The sequence below is a fragment of the Lissotriton helveticus genome, chromosome 8 (assembly GCF_964261635.1).
Source record: "Lissotriton helveticus chromosome 8, aLisHel1.1, whole genome shotgun sequence".
Lineage (NCBI taxonomy): Eukaryota > Metazoa > Chordata > Amphibia > Caudata > Salamandridae > Lissotriton > Lissotriton helveticus.
The window spans coordinates 52,586,901-52,612,307 of NC_136069.1; the positions used below are offsets into that span (position 1 = coordinate 52,586,901).

The window sequence follows — 25,407 nt, forward strand, 5'->3', positions numbered from 1 at the left end:
CCCCACATAGTGGCTGCCACTTTGAGTAATGCCCAAACCTTACCTGACACGGAAACTGAGGAATGTGAATGGGCCGCCGAGAGCTCTCCGGTCAAACTAGTACCAACTCATATAGAACCAATGAGGCAAATTAAAATATCTAACCAGAGTATACCTACAAACCATACAGGTGATAAATTGTTAAAACCGGTGGTAGCTAAAAGACCACTCCACATAAATCTTCCACCTGAATCCAGCCCGTATACCATCGTTATGATTGGAGTACCTAAACTAGCGGGCGAGAGGGCAGAATCCCAAGTGGAATTAAAAAACAAGGTGAGCCACTGGCTGACAACCCATAGACCGATTCCCATATAAATGGTCATATTTCACATGTGAGAAGGGTAGACTGGGTGGGAACCAGATTTAAATCGACTGAGGGTGATTGTATTGTGGTAACCCTCGGTGACAGTCGTGCAGCTAGTTTTATTAGCAGCTGGAAAAGCGGTGTGACGAATAGTCTGATCCGCACTATGGACCTAAGCTATTTTTACCCCTCAAATAACCCTAGCCAAAATATAACACAATCACAGCTAACCTATGGTCAGGGTGGGTTGCTCGAGCCAATAGCTGATTATCAACTTAGGGAAACCACATGGCCTTATGGCCCAACCACCTTAATGGACTTCACTAATTATAGACAGGAACCCCCACGGCCGAGTAGGCTAAATAGCTATCACATAAGACAACAAGAGAGAAGGGAGTTTTTATCTCGTCCACAACAGCAGCACTACTCATACCCACATCATCTAAATATGCAATACGGGGTTCCCATCTCAAACAGATTTGACGCCCTTTATGCTCCAGATTATCTGGATGAGATTGACTGACAAATCGTACCTTCGCCCTTCCATTCTACCCCTCCTGAGTCATCAATTAGGGAAGCATTTTCCCATAAAATACTGAGCACTACCTTAGAGTGTACACATATCTCTATTCAAGAGGCAGGCGAAACACCTAGGGCAGTTCCCTCAGTACACCAATCTGAGAGCATGCTGATTCTAAATGGGCGCAGTCTCTCACATCCTTCCAGTCAAGTTCAATGCACAGTCCCTAGTGACGCAAAACTTTTACTTACCAGCAACGAAATGCAAGCAGATACAACGACTGATCGAGGGGATCAAGCGATACCTCTACCCATAAACAAGGCCCAGGTAGCAGGTCTAGGTCACACACCACCACGCATTATAAAACTTTTATCCTGGAATGTAGCTGGTCTGGCTGCCAAGGTTAATGACCCAATATGGATGGCATATATAAAAAACTATACCGTTCTGTGTTTCCAAGAAACATGGCTGGAAGATGCAAAAGTACATATTGAGGGCTTTCAAAGTTTTTTCCAACCGGCAGCCCCGTCGGACAGTGGAAGATCAAAGGGGGGCCTGGCAATTTACATCAGCCTTGCACTTATCTGCCAGGTTTCCAATAGAGCATCTGACAACAGACATATCCAAGCCCTGGTGCTTAGGAGTGGTAAAAGGGCACTCACCCTCATTAACCTCTTCCATGCTTGTGACGGAACCGTTCCGTCATCAGTCACGGCTGAGCTGTGCTGATGACGGAACGGTTCCGTCACGACCGCGCCCTGTTCTGGAATGTCCAGCACAGGGGCGGAATCGGCGCCGCACGGACGCGGTTAACTTTTATAATGCTGTACTTCCAAATAGGGAGTGTAACACCCTTCATCTACACAACTTTTTAAAAGCCAAAGCGGCAAGTCTGCCTCGAAGCACCCTTATTGCTGGAGATTTTAATGCGCATCCATGTGGCAATCCTGAAATGTCACCTATTGGCCTCTTAGGTTGTAACAACAGGTCTGGCTTCCATTTTGACCATTCGTCGCGTGGCACTTACGTCAATAACTTAATCGATGACAGGAACTTAACAGTTGCAATGTCCATGTCGGAGGATTCTTACATCTTTGATGTCCCCACGTATAAAGGCTCTGGAAACGGTTCTTATATAGACCACATTCTTCTTTCGAGAGATCTTGTCGATTTAGTCACCGATTTTGAAATTCAAACAAGTATTTTCAGTGACCACAATCCTCTTTCCATTCAAATTGGAGGAAGTATCTTTGAACACCGGAAGCCACGGACAGATTGTGGCTCTCTAAAACCAATAAACGGAAAGCGACGTCTGAAATGGTCAAAGGTCAATAGTGACTCTCTGTACAGTTCAATCAATATCAGCTGTGGTCAAGAATTAGGCCTCTGTGTCTCTCCCACCACCTTGCCAGAAGCGACCTTAATCGCCTTCTCCGTTGTGGTTGACAGAATTGGACAATTGTTAACCATACCAACGAAGGGTCACTATGAACACCAACCAAGATGGTTTGATCAAGCATACTCAAAGGCCGGACGAAATCTAAAAAAAAACACTTAAGGCTATCCCAAGAGATCCTGTTCTTATAAAGATTTTGAGAACTAAATATAAGACAGCCCTGGCAGCTCGGAAAAAAGAAGTGAAAGCAGGCATTTGGGAATCTCTGTGCGACCCCGCAATCCTGGGTAATAGTTCCAAGTTTTGGAGCATCATAAACAAGCCTTTGTTTGATGACCCCAGCAATCCTACACTTGGGACTAACATACCCGAGGAAGAGTGGACATCACATTATAGTACAATCTTTAAAAGTGACGAGCCACAAGCGGACTTTGTTTTTAAAACTTCTGATGAAGAATTGTTGTGTTTTACAGTAGGGGAGGTAGAAAAGGGGATTCAGGGTTTAACTAGCAATAAAGCACCTGGTCCTGATGGCATTCCTCCCGATTTATTTAAATCAAATACTCATTTATGGGCCCCAGTTCTTACTGCAGTAATAAATGCCGGAATCTCAATTGGCTGCCCAAAATCTTGGGGGTCCTCGGCCATAGTGCCTGTATTCAAGAAGGGCGACCGTAGTAGTCCAACATGTTACAGACCTATATCGCTGATTAATTCAGTTGCCAAGGTGGTGGGGGGTATCATTTTAAACAGGCTGATAGCATGGGCCAACGAAAACAACATACTGTCGCCAATACAATACGGGTTCAGACCAGGTCACTCTACGATAACCCAATGTCTGAACCTGTATTTAATAAACGGCAAATATACCATAGCAAGAAAAGGGACCATTTATATGGCCTTTATGGATTTATCGTCCGCCTTTGACTGCGTGGACAGAGGCAGGCTCTGGGAGGTGCTGCAAAAAATGGGAGTGGAGCAAAACCTCGTTAATTTTTTAGCTGATCTCCACTCGGACACAAGAGCAAACGTCCGTTATACCCAAGATATGAAAGTAACCAGGGATTTTAGGATAAATTGGGGTGTTAGGCAGGGGTGCATCCTAGCCCCGTTTCTTTTTAACCTTTATATTAATGAACTGGAGGAGCACCTACTAAAAACTGGTACAGACTATCCATATATAGGAAGGAAGGGCGTGCCCGTCCTGCTATACGCGGACGACGCCGTCCTAATTTCCAGAACGGCGATCGGTCTTCAAACCCTGTTAGACTCTTTTTTCACATTTATGAACTCCCGAGGCCTGAGCATCAACAATTCGAAATCCTTTACAATGATGACAGGTTTAATTCCCCAAAAAATATACCCCCACTTTGTAAATGGCGAAAAAATACCGACAACCAAGACCTTTTCGTATCTTGGTGTCCTTTTCGACCACAAATTAACATGGGCACCAGCAATTCAAAAGAAAAAGGGTGAGGTAGTGCGCGCAAATGCAGCAATAGTGGACTTTACAAAGAAAATGGGTAACAGCCCGGTGGCTGCTGTTTTGAAGCTCTACCAAGCCAAAAGCACTGCAGTCGCGTGCTACGGGAGTGAAATATGGGGGTCTGAATCCTTAGATGCCCTTGAGGTCACTGAGAATAATTTTTTAAAGCAAGTTTTAAGGCTACCTAGGGGTACGGCAAACTTTTCCGTTCACGAGGAACTTGGTATGCCCTATCTAAGTGATAGGCTAGCTGTGAATCCCATGTTATGCTGGCTAAATAGCTGGCTAAACATAGATATACCCCTTACTAGAAACATCTTGCAAGAGGCACTAGAGTGGGAAGGGAGGCTTAAGATCCCGTGGATAAAATACATTAGAAGATGTCTCCTTGAACTAGGTCGGCCGGATCTTTTTCTAGCCCCTGAGACAATAAGTAAAACTGATGTAACATACGTGAAGAACACCTTTATGTTATCCAGGCACTTGGCGAGGGAGGAGAGCGAGTATAAGAAAAATAGCGTGAGACTGCATGCTCTCACAAAAACGTGTCCACATATGGAACCCTACCTAGCTTGGCCTTTGTCCGGATATGATCGTTTTTTGTTAACAAGGTTTCGATTCGATATGATCCATCTTTTGTTAGCTGTACCAAGTGGGGCACATAGAGGACAAGTGTTGCCAGCTTGCGGCTGCGACAATAAGTCTCCGCAAGAGCTGGCACACTTTTTATTTTTCTGTCAGTATTATACAGTCCCCCGTAACCTGTTTTTAAAACCCTTACTTAAACAGTTGCACTTTGTACAAATGAGACCAGCACTTTATTACCTCCAAATGTTAAATAGTGAATGTATTATGTTTGTATGTAGCTTTTTAAAACTTGCACTAAAATACAGAAAAAGTATGGAAGGTTAATTAATTTTGCTACTGATTGTATTTTTATCTCTTTTAACTATAACTTTGTAATCCCGCTTGTGTTCATGTCCATGTGATATCACCCTTTTTATAATCTTTTATTGTGAGTTTAAATGTCTATGAAATGTACTTTTATGATTGTTATATGTAAACAATCGAATAAAGATATTTTACTTACTTAAAAAAAAGTCAGGCCGTTACTTATTCGGCCCAACCGGAACTTTATCCTCGGATATTGCCGACCTGAATGAACCCTCTTTTTAAAAATATTTTAAGGTGTTCATTATTTGCATTTACTGAAGTACAGTCCTATTCATTTTAACTTAATCAGCTTGCACATGTGCAGTCCGGTCCAGCGAAGATACCCACAGAGTGAAATCCTGGAAAGTGAGGGCTCATTCACAGAGGTAAAGTTTGACTTTTAATATAAGATTAGACCAAAAAGTTTAACTTTACTGCTTTTTGATATATGCAAAGGTAAGTTATGAGTAGTATCTCTACAACTGCAGAGTTTCCGCACTCAGGGTGGATTCTCCGCACTTGGGCGGACCTCTGCCCCGAGTGCAGAGATTCAAAACCTAGTGAGAAACTCTGCAGGCGTAAAATACTACTCATAACTTACTTTTGTGAATGCCGAAAAGAAGTAAAGCTAGACATTAGGTCTAAGTTAGATGTTTGGTCTAAGTTTACCTTTGTGAATACGGAAAAGTAGTAAAGTTAGACTTTTGGTCGAAACTTAGACAAAAAGACTTACTTTACCTTTGTGAATAAGGCCTGAGTGAGTAGGGTTACAAATGCAGAAGTTAGTAGATGTCTGAATGTGCACACCCTGCTTCATACCCTGGGACCAACGCTTACTACAACAATGTATCTGAACTATAGAAATAAGGAACTAAGGGCCAGATATACTAACATTAGGAATTGCGATTTCCAAATTGCGATTTTAACAGAATTACAGTTTGGAAATCGCAATTCCTAATGTATTAAATATTTATTTTCTAAAATAGTGATTTCTGGTGGGGTGGCAAAGCACCCTACCCCATGAATATTAATGAGGCAGGTCGCAATTTGCGACCCACTAGTAATCACAGCAATCACTAGGATGGTGGCCGACTAGGATCAGCAGACCACCATGTCCGTGTTTACTTTTTAATAAAGCGAATGTTTTAAAAAAAAAACTGCAGTTCGGATTCCATTAAGGAAAACAGGATGCGTTAAAAAAAAAGAAACTTTCAGACCACTGCCTGCTCTTAAAAATATTTAATTTACATTCTCAAAGGGGAAGGGGTCTTTTATGAACCCTTTCCCATTTGTGATTGAGTTACCACCTCCTTCGAGGTGTCAGTGAAATATTATTGTTTTGCGACCAGAATTTGGTCGCAAAATATTAATACATACCAATGCAAATCGGTATTGTCAACGCATGCACTAAAGAAGTACCTTCCAAATACCGAATAGCAAACCCAAATTGTGATACAGTAACAGTTACGGACTCGCTATTTGGCTTTTGTACATAAAAAAGCATTTTTGCTGTCACAAATGTCTGAAATTGCAAATCTGGCCATTTGCAATCTATAAAAAGCTTTGTACGTGTGGCCCTAAATCACCAGCCACCTGAGCAAACAGAGACACTGCTATAAATACTCACTGTAAAGGAGAAAATGGGTAAAAAGACAATAAACAAGAAAAACAGAAGCCAAGACTAGCCCCACAGAATAAAGGACAACAGGAACATAGATGGGTCAGCATGGCTACCGAGACAGAAGCCACAGACGACCCAAGTACTACAACAGACTAACATCTTGCAATTTGTCTAACCACTGGCAACCACTCGGGATAGCATTCCAACCCATTGTTCTTTTGCCAACCATGCCGCCTCAGTTTGGACCCAGCCGTATGCAAATCTGCCTTGGACCGGCTCCAATAGGAACTGTTTAGTCTAAACTTCCCAGTCCTCTCTGAACCAGAAACAAGCAACCCAGGACTGGTTTTGTCCTATTAGGACCTCTTCAGTTGGGTACAGTTTGGTTCCAGTGCCACAGTGATGCCTTCCAGTGATGCTCCCGGAGTACGCGCCAGAGGTCCCTAAATCTACTCGGAGACTTACTGGAACACTAATTTTATTAATTAAACACCACGTAGTCACGGGTAGATGACGGGACCAGCACCAGAGCTCAAGCAATGGACGCAGGATATAACATGGTGCATCATGAACCCCGAAACATATAATTCACCACGAAACCCACAGATATAAGGGAACCAGTGTGAAGATACTTTATAGAAAAGACGCCTCCACCACAGGACACAGAGAACATACAAGTATTGTGGTTTAATGGTTGATAATCATTTAAGAGTCTACACACAATGGGCCATGTCATTAATTAGTAGTAGTGCAAAGTGACATTGCTGGATACTCTTGTAATCGAATAATGTAGGTAGAACGTGTAATGCCATGGCTACTGGAATGTGTGTAGGGGGGCAGTGCAGGGACCCCATGAACTCTTACATCCTGCAGAGGGCTAGAGCAGACTGGTGAAGGCTTCTCAGGGGTGAGTAGAGATACATCCCGGTCTGTATGTACTCACTTTACGGCTCAGATATATGTCCGCTGGCAGCTCCACTGGAGCCATTTCACTATGTTGAATAAGTATGGCTGTATGTAGGCTAGATGTATGCATTTATGTATATATGTTTGCATACATGTAGTGTTTGTATCACACAAACCTCGCCAAAAGGAGGCCTTACAGGGCCAAAGTGACAGGTGAGTGAGTGATTGAGGCACTGAGGCAGAGAGAGCTGAAGAAAGGGGTTTTAAGTTGACTTGGGTGGTTGGTTGAGTCAATGGGTGAATGAATGACTGCGCAGATTTGCCAGTGATATGCAGATGAGTAACTAAGTGGACCAGTTAATGAACATGTAAGTTGGATAAGAAATGGACACATGTAACTACAGGCTCTGCTGTCAGAATATATATATACTTGCAAAACTGCAAACTGTGCTGCCTGAAGATATGGACTGAGAAAGCCGGGAAAACTAGACTTTACTGCCTGAGGATATGGACTGAGAAAACTGGGAAAACCACAGACTTTACTGCCTGAAGATATGAACTGAGAAAACTGAAAAATTACAGACTTTACTGCCTGGAGATATGGACTAGGAAAAATGGGAAAACTATAGACTTTACTGCCTGAAGATATGGACTGGGAAAACTGGGAAAAACACAGACGTTACTGCCTGTAGATATGGCCTGGGAAAACTGAGAAAACCACAGAGTTTACTGCCTGAAGATATGGACTGGGGAAACTGGGAAAACACCAGACTTTACTGCCTCAAGATATGGATTGGGAAAAGTACAGACTTTACTGCCTGAAGATATGGACTGAGAAAACTGGGAAAACCGGGAAAACCACAGACTTTACTGCCTGAAGATAACGACAGGGAAAACTGGGAAAACAACAGACTTTACTGCCTGATTTTATGGACCGGGAAAACTGGGAAAGCTACAGACTTTACTGCCTGAAGAAATGAACTGGGAAAACTACAGACTTTACTGCCTGAAGATATGGACTGAGAAAACTGGGAAGACACAGACTTTACTTCCTGAAGATATGGACTGAGAAAACTGGGAAAACCACAGACTTTACTGCCTGAAGATATGGAATGGATAAACTACAGACTTCACTGCCTGAGGATATGGACTGAGAAAACTGGGAAAACTACAGACTTTACTGCCTGAATATATGGACTGAGAAAACTGGGAAAACCACAGACTTTACTGCCTGGAGATATGGACTGGGAAAACTGGGAAAATTACAGACTTTACTGCCTGAATATATGGGCTGAGAAAACTGGGAAAACCACAGACTTTACTGCCTGAAGATATGGACTGGGAAAACTACAGACTTTACTGCCTGAAGATATGGACTGGGAAAACTGGGAAAACTACAGACTTTACTGCCTGAATGTATGGACTGGGACAACTACAGACTTTACTGCCTGAAGAAATTGAGATATCTTACAATAGGCTCTGTTTTCAGATGATATGTACTTGTAAATCTATACACCTTGCTGTCTGAATACATGGACTGGTTAACAGCAGACTGTGCAGTTTGAAGACACGAACACATGTAACTACAGGCTTTGCTGTCAGAAGAGATAGACTTGTACAATTACACACTGCGCTGTCTGCACTGCACCCGCTGGACCAGCACTGAGCCCACTATGCCAATCCTGCACCGACTAGACCTGCACTGCTACTGCTGAGCCTGCGCTGCATCCGATGTACCAGCACTGAGCCCGCTAGGCCTGCCCTACACCCACTAGGCCTGCACTGCTACTGCTGAGCCTGTAGTACACTGCACCCGCTGGGCCTGCACTGCACCTAACTGGGCCTGCCCTGCATCCGCTGGCCCAGCAGTTTCTCTCCCTGTTTCATCCGAAGGAAGGCTGCTTCGAGATACTGACCTGCACAGTACAGGAGCCCAGCGAGGCTGAGGGCAGTCCAGAGCAGAGACATCCTCCTGTGGATAGAGAAAGGAGCTACATGTGAGTGTCAGTGTTCCACAGCAGGCAGTACTCATTTACAGGATCACTTCATAAACAGGATGTGCCAGTTCAAGTTCCTTTGTTCCTGTGTCACTGGATTGATACTTCACAGGCGCCTTTCCATCCTCTTGCCCAGTGCTGACACCCTACAGAGCAGCCTCAGCACATGTTTATTGAAACAGTGCCTCAACAAACCTCAGATTTGTGTCCTGATATATGTTAAGACATCAGAGGGGGTGGGGGTGGGAGGGGGGGGTTCTCGGAGTAGTTTGTAATAAAAATGAAACATTTTAAGGTCAAACAATGAACAATTATGAGCACAAATGGCCAGCAAGCATCTGAATGGAAGAACAGTTGTTTCAGCAAATATTGTCCCAAGAGGAAAAGATCACAAAACAACAAATGTACCGGTTACTTTACCATTCAGTTGAACGAGGGATTGTATTATTTCCACAATATATCAAAATAAATAATAAAGTGATTACATGTGTTTAATACAGTGACTACACAGTTTGTATAATAAATGCAAACAATAAATACAGTCTGGGCAGGAGATATTTAGAAAAAATCACAAAGGTTTTGGCTGTAGTAACTTGTAGGCAGATTATAAGCACTGCTGAGCTGAAATAAGGCATGCATGCACTGGTGCAGGTGCAAGGTGAAGGGATCCCATGCACTAGTCTGATGAAGCAATGTCTTGCAACACATTATTCTGAAGAAGCAATGCCGTGCAACACATTGCCCTTATGTAGCAATGCCGTGCAACACATTGCCCTGATGAAGCAATGTCTTGCAACACATTATCCTAATGAAGCAATGCCATGCAACACATTGCCCTAATGAAGCAATGCCGTGCAACACATTGCCCTTATGTAGCAATGCCGTGCAACACATTGCCCTGATGAAGCAATGCCATGCAACACAGTGCCCTGATGAAGCAATGCCATGCAACACATTGCCCTGATGTAGCAATGTCTTGCAACACATTATCCTGATGAAGCAATGCCATGCAACACATTGCCCTGATGAAGCAATGCCGTGCAACACATTGCCCTTATGTAGCAATGCCGTGCAACACATTGCCCTGATGAAGCAATGCCATGCAACACAGTGCCCTGATGAAGCAATGCCATGCAACACATTGCCCTGGTGTAGCCCTGATGAAGCAATGCCATGCAACACATTATCCTGATGAAGCAATGCCATGCAACACATTGCCCTGATGAAGCAATGCCGTGCAACACATTGCCCTTATGTAGCAATGCCGTGCAACACATTGCCCTGATGAAGCAATGCCATGCAACACAGTGCCCTGATGAAGCAATGCCATGCAACACATTGCCCTGATGTAGCCCTGATGAAGCAATGCCATGCAACACATTATCCTAATGAAGCAATGCCATGCAACACATTGCCCTGATGAAGCAATGCCATGCAACACATTGCCGTGATGAAGCAATGCCGTGCAACACATTGCCCTGATGAAGCAATGCCGTGCAACACATTGCCCTAATGTAGCAATGCCGTGCAACACATTGCCCTGATGAAGCAATGTCTTGCAACACATTATCCTGATGAAGCAATGCCATGCAACACATTGCCCTGATGAAGCAATGCCGTGCAACACATTGCCCTTATGTAGCAATGCCGTGCAACACATTGCGCTTATGTAGCAATGCCGTGCAACACAGTGCCCTGATGAAGCAATGCCATGCAACACATTGCCCTGATGTAGCCCTGATGAAGCAATGCCATGCAACACATTATCCTGATGAAGCAATGCCATGCAACACAGTGCCCTGATGAAGCAATGCCGTGCAACACATTGCCCTGATGAAGCAATGCCATGCAACACATTGCCCTGATGTAGCAATGCTGTTCAACACATTATCCTGATGAAGCAATGCCATGCAACACATCACCCTTATGAAGCAATGCCATGCAACACATTATCCTGATGAAGCAATGCCGTGCAACACATTGCCCTGATGAAGCAATGCCGTGCAACACATTGCCCTGATGAAGCAATGCCCTGCAACTCATTGCCCTGATGAAGCAATGCCATGCAACATTGCCCACATGAAGCAATGCCATGCAACATTGCCCACATGAAGCAATGCCATGCAACACATTGCCCTGATGAAGCAATGCCATGCAACACATCACCCTTATGAAGCAATGCCGTGCAACACATTGCCCTGATGAAGCAATGCCATGCAACACATTGCCCTGATGTAGCAATGCTGTTCAATACATTGCCCTGATGAAGCAATGCCATGCAACACATTATCCTGATGAAGCAATGCCATGCAACACATTGCCCTGATGAAGCAATGCCGTGCAACACATTGCCCTTATGTAGCAATGCCGTGCAACACATTGCCCTGATGAAGCAATGCCATGCAACACAGTGCCCTGATGAAGCAATGCCATGCAACACATTGCCCTGATGTAGCAATGCTGTTCAACACATTGCCCTGATGAAGCAATGCCATGCAACACATTATCCTGATGAAGCAATGCCATGCAACACATTGCCCTGATGAAGCAATGCCATGCAACACATTGCCCTGATGAAGCAATGCCGTGCAACACATTGCCCTGATGAAGCAATGCCGTGCAACACATTGCCCTAATGTAGCAATGCCGTGCAACACATTGCCCTGATGAAGCAATGTCTTGCAACACATTATCCTGATGAAGCAATGCCATGCAACACATTGCCCTGATGAAGCAATGCCGTGCAACACATTGCCCTTATGTAGCAATGCCGTGCAACACATTGCCCTTATGTAGCAATGCCGTGCAACACAGTGCCCTGATGAAGCAATGCCATGCAACACATTGCCCTGATGTAGCCCTGATGAAGCAATGCCATGCAACACATTATCCTGATGAAGCAATGCCATGCAACACAGTGCCCTGATGAAGCAATGCCGTGCAACACATTGCCCTGATGAAGCAATGCCATGCAACACATTGCCCTGATGTAGCAATGCTGTTCAACAAATTATCCTGATGAAGCAATGCCATGCAACACATCACCCTTATGAAGCAATGCCATGCAACACATTATCCTGATGAAGCAATGCCGTGCAACACATTGCCCTGATGAAGCAATGCCGTGCAACACATTATCCTAATGAAGCAATGCCATGCAACACATTGCCCTGATGAAGCAATGCCATGCAACATTGCCCACATGAAGCAATGCCATGCAACACATTGCCCTGATGAAGCAATGCCATGCAACACATTATCCTGATGAAGCAATGCCATGCAACACATCACCCTTATGAAGCAATGCCGTGCAACACATTGCCCTGATGAAGCAATGCCATGCAACACATTATCCTGATGAAGCAATGCCATGCAACACATCACCCTTATGAAGCAATGCCATGCAACACATTGCCCTGATGTAGCCCTGATGAAGCAATGCCGTGCAACACATTGCCCTGATGAAGCAATGCCATGCAACACATTGCCCTGATGTAGCAATGCTGTTCAATACATTGCCCTGATGAAGCAATGCCATGCAACACATTATCCTGATGAAGCAATGCCATGCAACACATTGCCCTGATGAAGCAATGCCGTGCAAAACATTGCCCTGATGAAGCAATGCCGTGCAACACATTGCCCTGATGAAGCAATGCCATGCAACACATTATCCTGATGAAGCAATGCCATGCAACACATTGCCCTGATGTAGCAATGCTGTTCAACACATTGCCCTGATGAAGCAATGCCATGCAACACATTATCCTGATGAAGCAATGCCATGCAACACATTGCCCTGATGTAGCAATGCTGTTCAACACATTGCCCTGATGAAGCAATGCCATGCAACACATTATCCTGATGAAGCAATGCCATGCAACACATTGCCCTGATGTAGCAATGTCGTGCAATACATTGACCTACTGAAGCAATGCCGTGCAACACATTGCCCGATAAAGCAATGCCATGCAACACATTGCCCGATAAAGCAATGCCATGCAACACATTGCCCTGATAAAACAAAGCAGAGCTTGTAGGTGAGTAACAGAGGCTGTAGGTGTGTGACAGAGCCCCTAGGTGAGTCATGAAACCTGTAGGTGAGTGACATAGCCTATAGGTGAGTGAGTCACAGAGCCGATAGGTGAGTAACAGAGGCTATAGGTGATCGACAGTGCCTGTAGGTGAGTGACGGGGCCTGTAGGTGAGTTACGGAGGCTGTAGGTGAGTGACAGAGCCCCTAGGTGAGTCATGAAACCTGTAGGTGAGTGACAGAGTCTATAGGTGAGCGACAGAGCCTGTAGGTCAGTGGCAGAGCCTGTCTGTGAATCATGGAGCCTGTAAGTGAGTAACAGAGGGTATAGGTGAGTGACAGAGCCTCTAGGTGAGTCATGGGGTCTGTCCCGGAGGATGGACAGGACCTGTGGGGGCTAGATCATGGAATGTCTTGTGCCAGCAACCTCAGGCTCTCTTCAAAAGGATTTGAGAGTTTAATAGGAACTGGGACCACAGTGCCAAGTACCCCTAAAAGGTAGTAAGTGGCTGATTGTTAGATCTGGGGGTCTCTAGTTGGCAATGGTATACACCTTCCTCCAAATAGGGACCCTTGCTTCTAAGTCAGGATAAGGGGATTACACTCCTTAATAACCCCTGCTCACCCCCTTGGTAGCTTGGCACAAGCAGACAGGCTTATCTCAGAGGCAGTGTGTTAAGCATTTGTGAATATACACAGTAATACAGTGAAAACACTACAGATGGACACAACACAGGTTTTATAAAAATAAGTATTCTTTATATAGACTTAACACAAGACCACAAACAACAGAAATCCACAATACTATACTTAAAGATGACTTAAAGATGATAAATGTTGCTTAGTTCAAGTTGATGATAAATGCAACAAAGTTCTCAACAAAGTACCTGGATGCGTAACGCAAAGTGAACAAAAGGCTCGCAAAAGGGGAGATGCGTCGGTTCCATGATCCAATGGAAATAATGCATCGTACCTCAATGCTTGCGCAGAGTAGGGGGTGCGTCGTGATCCTTACCGGTGTGGGGTTGTTGCGTAGATTCTCGGCCTGCAGGCCTGTTGCGATGCGCAAGATGCCACCTTGATGGGATGCGATGATCCGGTTGCGATGCGAGAAGATGGCGCCCTTGAAGCGACGATGCGATGACGATGTGTAAACGCCTGGCAGCCTTGCGACGACTCAGTACGTTGGAGCCGCGACAGGCCCTGCAACACGCTTCTCCGGTGATGCGATGGCGACTCTCTTGATGGTGTCACTCTTCTATGGTGATGCGACAGCAGGCAGCTTTGACAAAGACACGCTTCCAGGGAGATGCAGAGAAGGCACGCACCTCCGGCGATGCAACGATTTTAGCTGCGTCCGCGACACGCTTCCTTTCGATGCGTCGCGCTTCCAGTGACACGCAAATGTCTGGAGTTTGAATTCCCAGCAAGGAAATTCAGAGGGAAGCTGGAGATGAAGTCTTTTGTCCCTGAGACTTCAGCAGGAGGCAAGCACAGTTCAAGCCCTTGGAGAATATTCTGTAGATAATGAAAGTCCTTAAAAAGTTCCTTCTCCTTTCCCTTGGCAATGAAGCAACCACTGCAGGCCAACCCAGCAAACAGCACACTGACAGAGGGGCAGTCAAACTCCTGCAGCTTCCTTGGTTCTTCTCCTTGGCAAAAGGTTTCTTGTTCCAGAAGTGATCTAAAGTTCTGGGACTGGGTCCCAATATTTATACCCCAAAATCCTTTGTTCTCTGAAGGCAGAGAGGCCTCTGTCTAGTCCAAACCAGTTCCAGAGCACTTTGTTTACATGACTCCTTCCTTCCTTTCACTGTGTAGGGCAGAGACATCAGACGCCCCACAGGAGGGGACGCCAGCACAGGGGAGGGAAGGTACAGCCCTGGAGCACTTTGTTGAAATGATTCCTTCTCTCCTTTCACAGTGCAGGGCCGAGAGATCAGACAAGCCACAGGGGGTAGAGCCAGCATTGCAGAGGGAAGGCCCAGCCCTATTCAGGTCCCAGGTGCAACTCCTCCCTCCCATCTAGATGCAGACCTCTCTATTCACCACAGGGCTGCCCCAGCCTGTCTCCTGGAACCCCCCAGCCCTGTCACTCACAACCTCCAGGCAAGGGTGTTGAACACCCATTACAACGAAGAGAGAACATCGCGGGTGCATTACAACGCACATTTTACATCGTGGGAACCTTTACAATGAATGCTATTACATCGCGCATGCTGTTACATCGCAGGTTTCCACATTGCGCATGCTGTTACATCGAATATACGGATAGAAACGGATAGAAACTGTGAACAGTGGTACGCATTTGGTTTATGCAACGAATATACGGATATAAACAGTGGATGGACGTTTAAAATACACGCTGAACAGTGGTACGCATTTATTTTATGCACAAACCGTGTTATTGTGAACATTTATTAGCTGAAGGCCATTTGAAAATCATACGCATTTATTTTATTTACAAACAGTGTTATTAGTGGATGGACATTTCAAATACACGCTGAGCTGCGGGAGGCCTGCTGCACGTGACCACAACCAACCCTGCACCCACCTCCACCTGGTCTCTGGGACAACAAATAGGAGACAATGCTGCGATCCTGTTGGGTGAACTAAGTAAGCTCTATAGCCATGTGCTACGCACTTTCACAGGCCGCTTTACACCCACGGGCTGAGGAGCTCCTGCATGCCTCATTAAACAGGTAGCGTAGAACTGGGAAGAACCCATTGCTGCACTGCCATCCTCTGCCTCACTCTGGTCTCTGAGCCTCCGTACCCATCTGCAGTTGTACTGCCTCAGCCTTCTCTCATCGCAGAATTCCCTCCCAAAACCCTTCCCGCTCTGGTTCAAGGTCTTATTTGGGACATGCTGCATGGGAAGCGGCTGGGTAAAAGCAACGGAACTGACGTGACCCGCACTATTAACAAAAAATAAATAAATACATAAACAAGCTCCAGTGATAAGCAGTCAGATGGGTGAATGGAGGGATGAAAGGGGGGATGGATGGATGAAAGGGTGGGTGGATATGGATGAAAGGGTAGATGGATGAATGATGGGTAGACGGATGGATGAAAGGGTGGGTGGATATGGATGAAAGGGTAGATGGATGAATGATGGGTAGACGGATGGATGAAAGGGTGGGTGGATATGGATGAAAGGGTGGATGGAGGAAGGATGAATGGATGAAAGGGTGGATATGGCTGAAAGGGTGGATGGATGAAGGATGGACGGATGAAAGGGTGGGTGGATGAATGATGGGTGGATGGATGGATGGATGAAAGGGTGGGTGGATATGGACGAAAGGGTGGGCGGGTGGGTGGATGAATGATGGGTGGATGGATGGATGGATGGATGTGTGAAAAGGTGGGTGGATGGATGTGTGAAAAGGTGGGTGGATGGATGGAGGGATGAAAGGGGGATGGATGGATGAAAGGGTGGATAGATGAAGGGTGTACGGCTGGACGGATGAAAGGGTGGGTTGATGAATGATTAGTGTTTTTTAGGCCTTGGGACAGGTTTATCATGACTACATTTCACACGGCTACTTGGGAGCAGGAGAAGCAGCCCAATGTTGTTTATCATGTAATGTAATGTAATCTCACATTTCTATAGCGCACTATCACTCCAGGGAGCATCTTGGCGCTTTGGATCTGTGAAAGATGTAGGGGTGATCCGCAACTGTACTGTCCACAGGCCTCAACCTTCATACCAGTGATTTACACACTGTGTCCATAAGGCTATAAATCCAGGTCTTTAAGGATTTCCTGAAACACTGTTCTGATGAGATCTGAAGGAGATGGGGGGGGAAGTTTGTTCCAGGCCCTAGAGCCGATCACTGTCCGGGACCCTCCTTTTGTGGCCAGCCTGAATTTAGGGATAGTGAGCAGGTTGGCTGTGGAGTACCTAAGGTTTCGTGATGGACAGTAGCGAGTAAAGCCTTTCTGGAGATAATTCGGGCCATGCGAATGAAAGGCCCTAAAGGTGATGATTAGGACCTTGAACAAAATGCATTTATGGATGGGAAGCCAATGAAGGGCATCTAGCGCAGCAGAAGCAGAAGACTTCCTGGGCCATCTGAGCACCAGACGGGCGGCAGCGTGCTGGACCATCTGTAGCCTGTAGAGGACCGCTTTATTTGATCCTGCATACAGGCTGTTACAATAGTCCAGTCTTGATGTTATTAAAGCGACAACCACCGTACGTCTTACTGCCAGGGGAAGGAGATCAAAAAAAATTCTCAGGTCCTTTATGATATTAAAACAGGTAACTGCCACTGCCAGCGCCATGGCGATTACACAGATAATCCGACTGAGTGTGTTGGACAGCACAAGTAACCACTTTTTACCTTTTTCCAGGAGGAGAACACCCTTTCCCTACACTCCATTAAAAATTAGGTTCCCTTACCACACCCCATCACTCACTCCTAAACATCCGCCCCCCACATTTACCCGTGAACATCGGATGTGGAAAATACCGTTGTTGGAATTGGGGGTCTCTGGTTGGCACAGTGCAGCACTGGCGACAAGCAGGGACCCTCTCTTCCAAGTCAGGGCAAAGGATTACCTTCAAGAATAACCCCTGCTCACCCTCTAGGTAGTGTGGCGCAAGCAGTCTAGGCTAATCTCTGGGGCACATATGGTTAAACATTTGCAGCATCACACCATCACCACCAACCCACCACACAATGACACCAAACTGTATTGTATTAAAATATATTCTCTTTATATATTCTTAGCAGCAGGCTTGTAAATACTGCTTTGTTACTTTAAAATGTGAGGTTCCAGTTACTCTTATCAAAGTCACAGTGTTTTAAATCAGCTTGTTCTTCTTATTCCCCCAATACGATATCATTTGGGGCTTTCCTGTTCAACGTTCTCAAGAAGGCGGGATGCCTGCTGAGGCCTTGGTGCAGCTCTGGTAATCAAATGGGCCCGACCGGCCCGGGCTCACGCTTCTGGCGAGAGCGGCGGCAGGTTAGTCCGAGTCCGCCTCTCAGTGCGAGCCGCACGGCTGTGCGCGGCTGGCGGGGGAGAGAGCGGGGGCCCTGGGAGCGCTCAACACGCGGCTCCGAGGGCTGCGCTTGGTCAGAGGGCGGTGCGAGCAAGGCAGGTCAAATGCTCGCACCGCGGGGCCACAACAGTACCTTTTCTTGCTTGAGCAGGGGTCGAGGCAGTCAGGTCGCAGGTCGGCTCGGTGATCCGCGTCGCGGTGTCTTCCTCCCGGGGTTGGAGCGAGCGGCGGCTCGGCTCTGGCGTCGGCGTTGCGGCGCGGGCCGGGTCACAGGGACAGAGCGCCTCGGGGTTTCCTCACAGAGGGGCACACGCAGTGGGCGGCGATCCGCAGAGCACGCCACAGGCAATCCAGGCAGCGTTCTTGCACCACACGCCGCAGCTGTTTCTCGGACAGCGGCAGGCGAGTTCAGGGGCACAAGACACGAAGGGGTGCAAGCGGGCACCGGGCACGACCTCTCTTCACGTTGCGAGCTGCGGCTCGGGGCCAGTCACGGTGCCCGGGCCAGTGGGGCTGGTCTTTGCGATGCTTCTGGGCCTGGCAGGCGGCAGTCACGGTGTTTAGAGGGATGGCAACACCCAGAGCTTGATGAAGAGCGCGATGGTCACAGCGCGCTCCACTTCTCCTGGATAGGCGTGCAGAGGGAAAGCAGCGTTTCACAGCGGTTCCTCTGTCAGGGGGTAGCGCCCACTGGTCCTGGGGCGCTGGTCAGGGGGCAAGTTCCACAGCAAGCCCTTGGAGATCTTTAGCAGAGTTTGGCACAAAGTTCAATAAAAGCAAAAGTCTCTTGTAGTCTTTTCTCTCCTCTCCTTCTGCAGCAAGGCACCAGACACAGGCCAGAGACAGCACTCCTCCTTGTGGTCTTCTTCCAGGTCCTTCTCTTCGGGCAGAGTTTCTTCTGTAGCACAAACAGGATCTAATTTACAAGGAGCAGGGCTCCTATTTTTATACCCAGTTTCTTTTGTTCTTACAGGCCAGGGGGGCCTTTGCCTAACTGCTCTCAGCCCCTGAGCACTTGTTGTGGGTACTTCTGGTTTCTTCATTCAGTGTGAGGGCAGGCACATCAGCCGCTCCCCAGGGGGGCGGAGCCAGCATTGTGGGGACAGGGGCTGCCAGGAGCACTTTGTTGACAAGCTTCGGTCCTTCCTGGGCCAGGTGCAGGCTGAGTCATCAGTCGCTCCCCAGGGGGGCAGAGCCAGCATTGTGGTGGCAGAGCACAGCCTGATGCATAGTTCAGGGAAACTCCCACCTCCCACTAAGGTGTAATCCTGCCATTCACCACCTGTCATCCCCCAGCCCTGTCACTCACACACACCAGACAGTCAGATCCACATCCAAGCAGAGGCGGGCTGAAATGGTTAGGAAAGCAAACGCTAGCTTTCTAAAAGTAGCATTTGCAAACGCAGGATATTAAAATAAACTTTACTAAAAGAAGTATTTTATTATTCTGAGCTCAGGCATACCAAATTTCTACCATGTTCCCTGAGCCTGCTGGGATTATAGAGTGTAATAATTCCAGCAGCCCATCTGGCCTAAAGGGAACTGGTAGCCTTACAATAGTGAAAAACGAATTTGGCAGTAATTCACTATCAGGACATGCCACACACATTAGAGCATGTCCTACCTTACACTTACAAAGCACCCTGCCCTTGGGCCTACCATAGGGGTGACTAATATGAAGTTAAGGGAAGGTTTAGGGGCTGGCAAGTGTGTGCACTTGCCCAGCCAGCATGACAGTACCAGACTGCACGCAGGTTCTGCAGTGGCAGACCCTAGACACATTTTAAGGCTGCTTCTGTGGGTGGCGCAACCAGCGCTGCAGGCCCACTAGCAGTATTGGCATTTACAAGCCCTGGCACTCCTGGTGCACTTTACTAGGGACTGACAGTGAATCCAATGAACCAATCATGGACATCAATCACATGTACACTTTACAGTAGGGAGCACTTGCACTGCGGCACGGGTTGGCCGTGGCGCAGTGCCCTGAGTAGCGGACACCAGCAAAACATCTGAGGCACAAAAGCAAAAAGTGGAAGGGAAACTCACGCCAAGGTGCCAGGTCTAACACGTGTCCCCTCCAGCTGAAATGTGGGGGGAACTACCCTTCCCCAGGGAGTTCCACATCACTAAGGCGGAAAAACCTGGACAGACCGTCAGCATTGGCGTGATCTGTGCCAGGGCGATGTTCCACCGTGAAGTCCATACCTTGTAGGGAGATGGACCACCTCAACAGTTTTGGGTTCTCACCCCTCATTTGCATCAACCATCTGAGGGGCCTGTGGTCTGTCTGAACCCGGAAGTGCGACCCAAACAAGTAGGGTCTTAGCTTCTTCAGTGCCCAGACCACAGCAAATGCTTCTCGCTCTATTGCACTCCACCTACTTTCCCGTGGAAGTAACCTCCTACTGATGAAGGCTACAGGTTGGTCCCAGCCCTCCTCAGTCATCTGTGAGAGAACAGCCCCTACACCATGCTCTGAAGCGTCTGTTTGCACTATGAATTCCTTGGAGAAATCAGGAGCCAAGAGCACGGGCGCCGTGCACATGGCAGTCTTCAGGGTGTCAAAAGCCTTCTGACAGGTGTCAGTCCAAATCACATTCCTGGGCTGCTTCTTAGAAGTCAGCTCTGTCAAGGGGGTCACAATAGTGCCATAGCCCTTGACAAACCTCCTGTAATACCCAGTGAGAACCAGGAAGGCTCTCACTGCAGTCTGGGTCTTGGGGGGTTCCCAAGCCAGGATGGTCTCAATTTTGGGTTGCAAGGGTGCCACCTTGCCACTCCCCACTTGGTGCCACAAGTACACCACTGAACCCTGCCCAATCTGGCACTTGCTGGCCTTGATTGTGAGGCCTGTCTTGCGCAGCGCCATCAACACTTCCCAGAGGTGTCGCAGGTGTTCTGGCCAGGTGCCACTGAACACTGCGATGTCATCCAGGTAGGCGGCACTGAACTCATCCAGCCCAACCAACACCTGGTTGACCAACCTCTGAAAGGTGGCAGGGGCATTCTTCATTCCAAATGGCATAACCCGGAACTGGAAATGCCCATCTGGAGTAGAGAATGCTGACCTCTCTTTTGCCCCATCGGTCAAGGCGATCTGCCAGTACCCAGACGTTAAATCAAACGTGCTGAGGAACCGGGCAGCCCCTAGCCGATCAATGAGCTCATCAGCTCTGGGGATAGGGTGCACGTCAGTCTTGGTGACTGAATTGAGTCCTCTGTAGTCCACACAGAACCGGAGTTCAGGTGTGGCTCCCGGCGCAGCAGCCTTTGGGACCAAGACCACGGGGCTGGACCAAGGACTGCTGGAGGACTCAACCACCCTAAGAGCAAGCATCTTGGAGACCTCCTCCTTGATGCAGGCCCTGACCCTGTCAGTCACTCTGTAAGCCTTATGCTTCACAGGTAAGCTGTCTCCTGTGTCCACATCATGGACGCACCAATCTGTGACACCAGGACCCAGGGAGAACAGATCTGGAAACTGCCCCAGCAGTTGGCGGCAGTCTTCCTGTTGCTCAGGGGTCAGGGTGGGTGAGAGGTTAACTCCATCCACTGACCCATCTTTCTCAGAGGCCACTAAGAGGTCAGGAAGAGGCTCAGACTCCTCCTCCATTCCATCATCAGTTGTCAACAACATGCCCACTTCGGACCTTTTCAAGTGGGGCTTAAGGCGGTTAACATGTAGGACCCTTAAAGGGTTCCTGGGAGTCTGCATGTCCACCAAGTAGGTTACTGGACTCTTGCGCTCCACAACCTCAAATGGACCTGTCCACCTATCGTGAAGTGCACAAGGCTCCACTGGGGCCAAGACCCACACCTCTTGTCCAGGCTGAAGCTCTACCAGAGTGGCATTCTGGTCGTACCACCGCTTCATCTCTTCCTGGCTGGCTTCCAGATTTGCCTCAGCAAGTTGTCTGAAGCGCCTGGTCTGGTTTCTGAAGGCCAGCATGTAACTGTATACATTCTGGGGAGGTTTCCTGGGAGATTGCTCCCAGCCTTTCTTTACCAAACTCAGTGGTCCTCTCACTGGGTGACCATACAGCAGTTCAAAGGGGCTGAACCCTAGGGACTTCTGTGGCACCTCACGGTATGCAAAGAGCAGGCATGGCAAGAGGACGTCCCACTTACGCCTCATTGGACCTTCCAGGCCCATGATCATGCCCTTCAGGGTTCGGTTGAATCTCTCAACCAACCCATTTCCTTGGGGATGGTAAGGGGTGGTGAACTTGTAGGTTACACCACACTCTTGCCAAAGGGACTTCATGTACTTGGATATGAAGTTGGTCCCCCTGTCGCTCACCCCCTCTAGAGGGAATCCCACTCGTGAGAAAATTCCCATCAGTGCACGTCCCACCACGGGGGCCGTCACTGTCCTCAGAGGGATGGCTTCAGGGTACCGGGTGGCATGGTCCACCAAGACCAGGATGAACCTGTTGCCCATGGCTGTCTTGGGGTCCAGAGGCCAAACAATGTCAATACCCACTCGTTGGAATGGAGTACTGACCACAGGGAATGGTTGGAGGGGAGCCTTGTTCTTCCCTCCGCACTTCCCACATGCCTGGCAAGTTGGACAGGTCCTACAATGAGCATCTGAGCTCTTGTGCATTTGGGGCCAGTAAAAGTGGGTGACAAGCCTGTCATAGGTCTTGTCCATCCCCAAATGTCCTGCTAACGGCACATCATGAGCCAGTCCCAGTAGGAAGGCTCTGAACTTCTGGGGTACCACCAGCACACGGGCTGACCCAGGTTCAGCAGCCTTAGGCTCTGAATACAGGAGGTCATTCTCCCAGTACACATAATGTGTTTTGGCCTGAGCACCATTGGCCTGGTCTGCAGCCTGCTGCCGCATACCCACGAGAGAAGGGCATTCTTTCTGCTCCCTGCAGAATTCCTCCCTGGAGGGGCCTCCTTCTTGCTGCCAATGGGTCAGCTCAGGCAGGTCCCCCAGTTCAGCAATCTGTTCCCCAGTAGGCTCCAGGGCAGCCCCCTCAAGGTCTGCTTCCTCCTGGACCGTGGGAACTTCAGGGGCCGGTTTCCCGCGCCCCCCTGCGCCTTCTCCCTAAGGCCGGTTCCTGGGCCTTTCCTTCAGGCCCCAGGACCTCTTGATCACCCCTACTGGCTGCCATTGACCGGGTGGTCACGCACGCCCAGTCACGCAGACCCACCATCTTTAGGTGAGTCGTCTTCTCCACCTTTTCCCAAGGGGAGTCCTCCAAGTCATTCCCTAGCAAACAGTCTACAGGCATGGTTTTCCTCACACAGACCTGCAGAGTACCAGAGACCCCCCCCCACTCGAAGGGAACTTGAGCCATCGGACACTGACTCTCTGAATTGTCAGCATTGACAACCCTACAGTAGGCATGGGGTACAACCTGCTCTTGAGACACCAGGTGCTGCCTCACTGCAGTCACACTGGCTCCTGTATCTCTAAGAGCCTCAGCTTTCCTACCATTGATGGTCACCACCTGCCCATATTTCTTAGTGTTAGAGGGCAGGTAGTTTGTAGGGACCATCTCACTGTCTCCTAGTGAGACTAGGGTCATCTGAACAGGATCTCCACCCCCAGGGACCATCACTTCTTCTCCTAAGTGAACACTAGTCACTTGCCGGGGTGGAGCACCAGTGGGTGCTGTTTTTCCAAACAGGCGACACTTGGGGTCACTGGCAATGTGCCCCGGGTCACCACATCTGTAACAATTGAAGGGCCCCTTTGGAACAGGTTTACCTGTCGGGGCCCCGTTCTGCTTCGGGGGTGGGGGAGGCTGAGAACCTTTCTGCTGGTTCTATTGGGGATTACTTTGGGGGCCTTTAGGGAACCCTTTCTGTTTACCCCTGTCCCCCCCACTCTTCTGCTGGGGACCCTGCCCACCCTTGGCGGAGTCTTGTGGACCCTGGTGCTGAGCCAGCAGTCCGCCTCCTCAGCAAGCTTCCTCGGGTTGGACAGCTTGCTATCAATCAGGTGCTGGCGTAGCTCAGGAAAACAATTACTAGACAAGTGCTCCCATGCAATTAAATCAAAGAGACCTTGAAAATCATTCACCTTGTTACCCTTCACCCAACCATCCAGGGCTCTGCAAAAAAAAGTCACATACTCCCCATATGTACCCCCAGGACGCTTCTCACACCCCCTGAACCTCTGTCTATACATTTCAGGGGTAAGCACATACCTGGTCATTAAGGCCTCTTTCATGTGGGGATAGGAACTCTGTTCTTCAGTGGGCAAATCTAGCAGGGTGTCCCGCCCTTCGCTAAGGAACCTCCCCCACAACCCCGCTCCCCAATCCTTGTCAGGGACCCGGTGGGAGGACATGGCTACCTCATATGCCCTAAACCACTGTCCTATGTCATTCCCCCTAAAGAACTCCTTAACTACATCTTTGGGGATGTACACCTTGGACTCTACCTGCACCGGCGTTGTGCTGCCACCAGAGGGAGGATGATCCAAACTTTTCTCCTTTAGACTCATCTCCCTCAATTTCACTTCATGATCCATTTGGATTCTTCGCTCTTCCAGAGCCATTCTTTTGCTCTCAAGCTCCAGTTGGCCCTTCAATTTCAATTCTGCCAGCTTCATTTCATGATCCCTGGTTGCCTGTCTGTCTGCCAGCTCCTCTGGCGACAGTCCTCTGCCAAAGCTATGGACGCTGTCTGGTCGCTCAACTACCACAATATTTCCAGGTGCATTCTCATCCCCAGGTGGATCCCTTGACTCCACCCAGGCTTTCAGGGCCTTGTAGAGCTCTGGTTTGTTTCTGCACCCCACGTGTGGAGCCTTGAATTTCTTGCAGAAGAACCTCAGTTCCTTTCTTGTGTAGTCATCCAGCTTTGATGCATCCCATTCTACCTCCAACACATCAGAGGTTACGGATTCCGCCCTATCCACGCTGTTTGTGCCAGGCATGATTTCTTTCCACTAGGGATCTTCTTCTTTAGCAAAATTAAAAAGAAAAAAAAAGTCTGTGGCTAAGTTACTGGACTGTAATCACTGTGCAATAGTCAGTAGTTAAGGTAAAGACACTGCAAATGTAAATTCGCTATCCTCACCGCTGCGTCCAATGTTGGAATTGGGGGTCTCTGGTTGGCACAGTGCAGCACTGGCGACAAGCAGGGACCCTCTCTTCCAAGTCAGGGCAAAGGATTACCTTCAAGAATAACCCC

General features: G+C 48.1%; 1 protein-coding gene across 1 annotated transcript in view; it reads right to left on the reverse strand.

Annotated features, from left to right (window-relative positions):
* LOC144773708 (uncharacterized) overlaps positions 1 to 25,150 on the reverse strand; it is a 78,327-nt gene extending 53,177 nt beyond the window's left edge. The window contains exons 1-3 of the mRNA XM_078658853.1: positions 24,914 to 25,150; positions 9,245 to 9,351; positions 9,125 to 9,180 (exon numbers count right to left, since the gene is read on the reverse strand). Of these exons, the coding sequence (XP_078514979.1) occupies positions 9,125 to 9,180; positions 9,245 to 9,351; positions 24,914 to 25,150 (400 nt within the window). The remainder of the gene's footprint in view (positions 1 to 9,124; positions 9,181 to 9,244; positions 9,352 to 24,913) is intronic.
* Between the last annotated feature and the right edge of the window lie 257 nt (positions 25,151 to 25,407).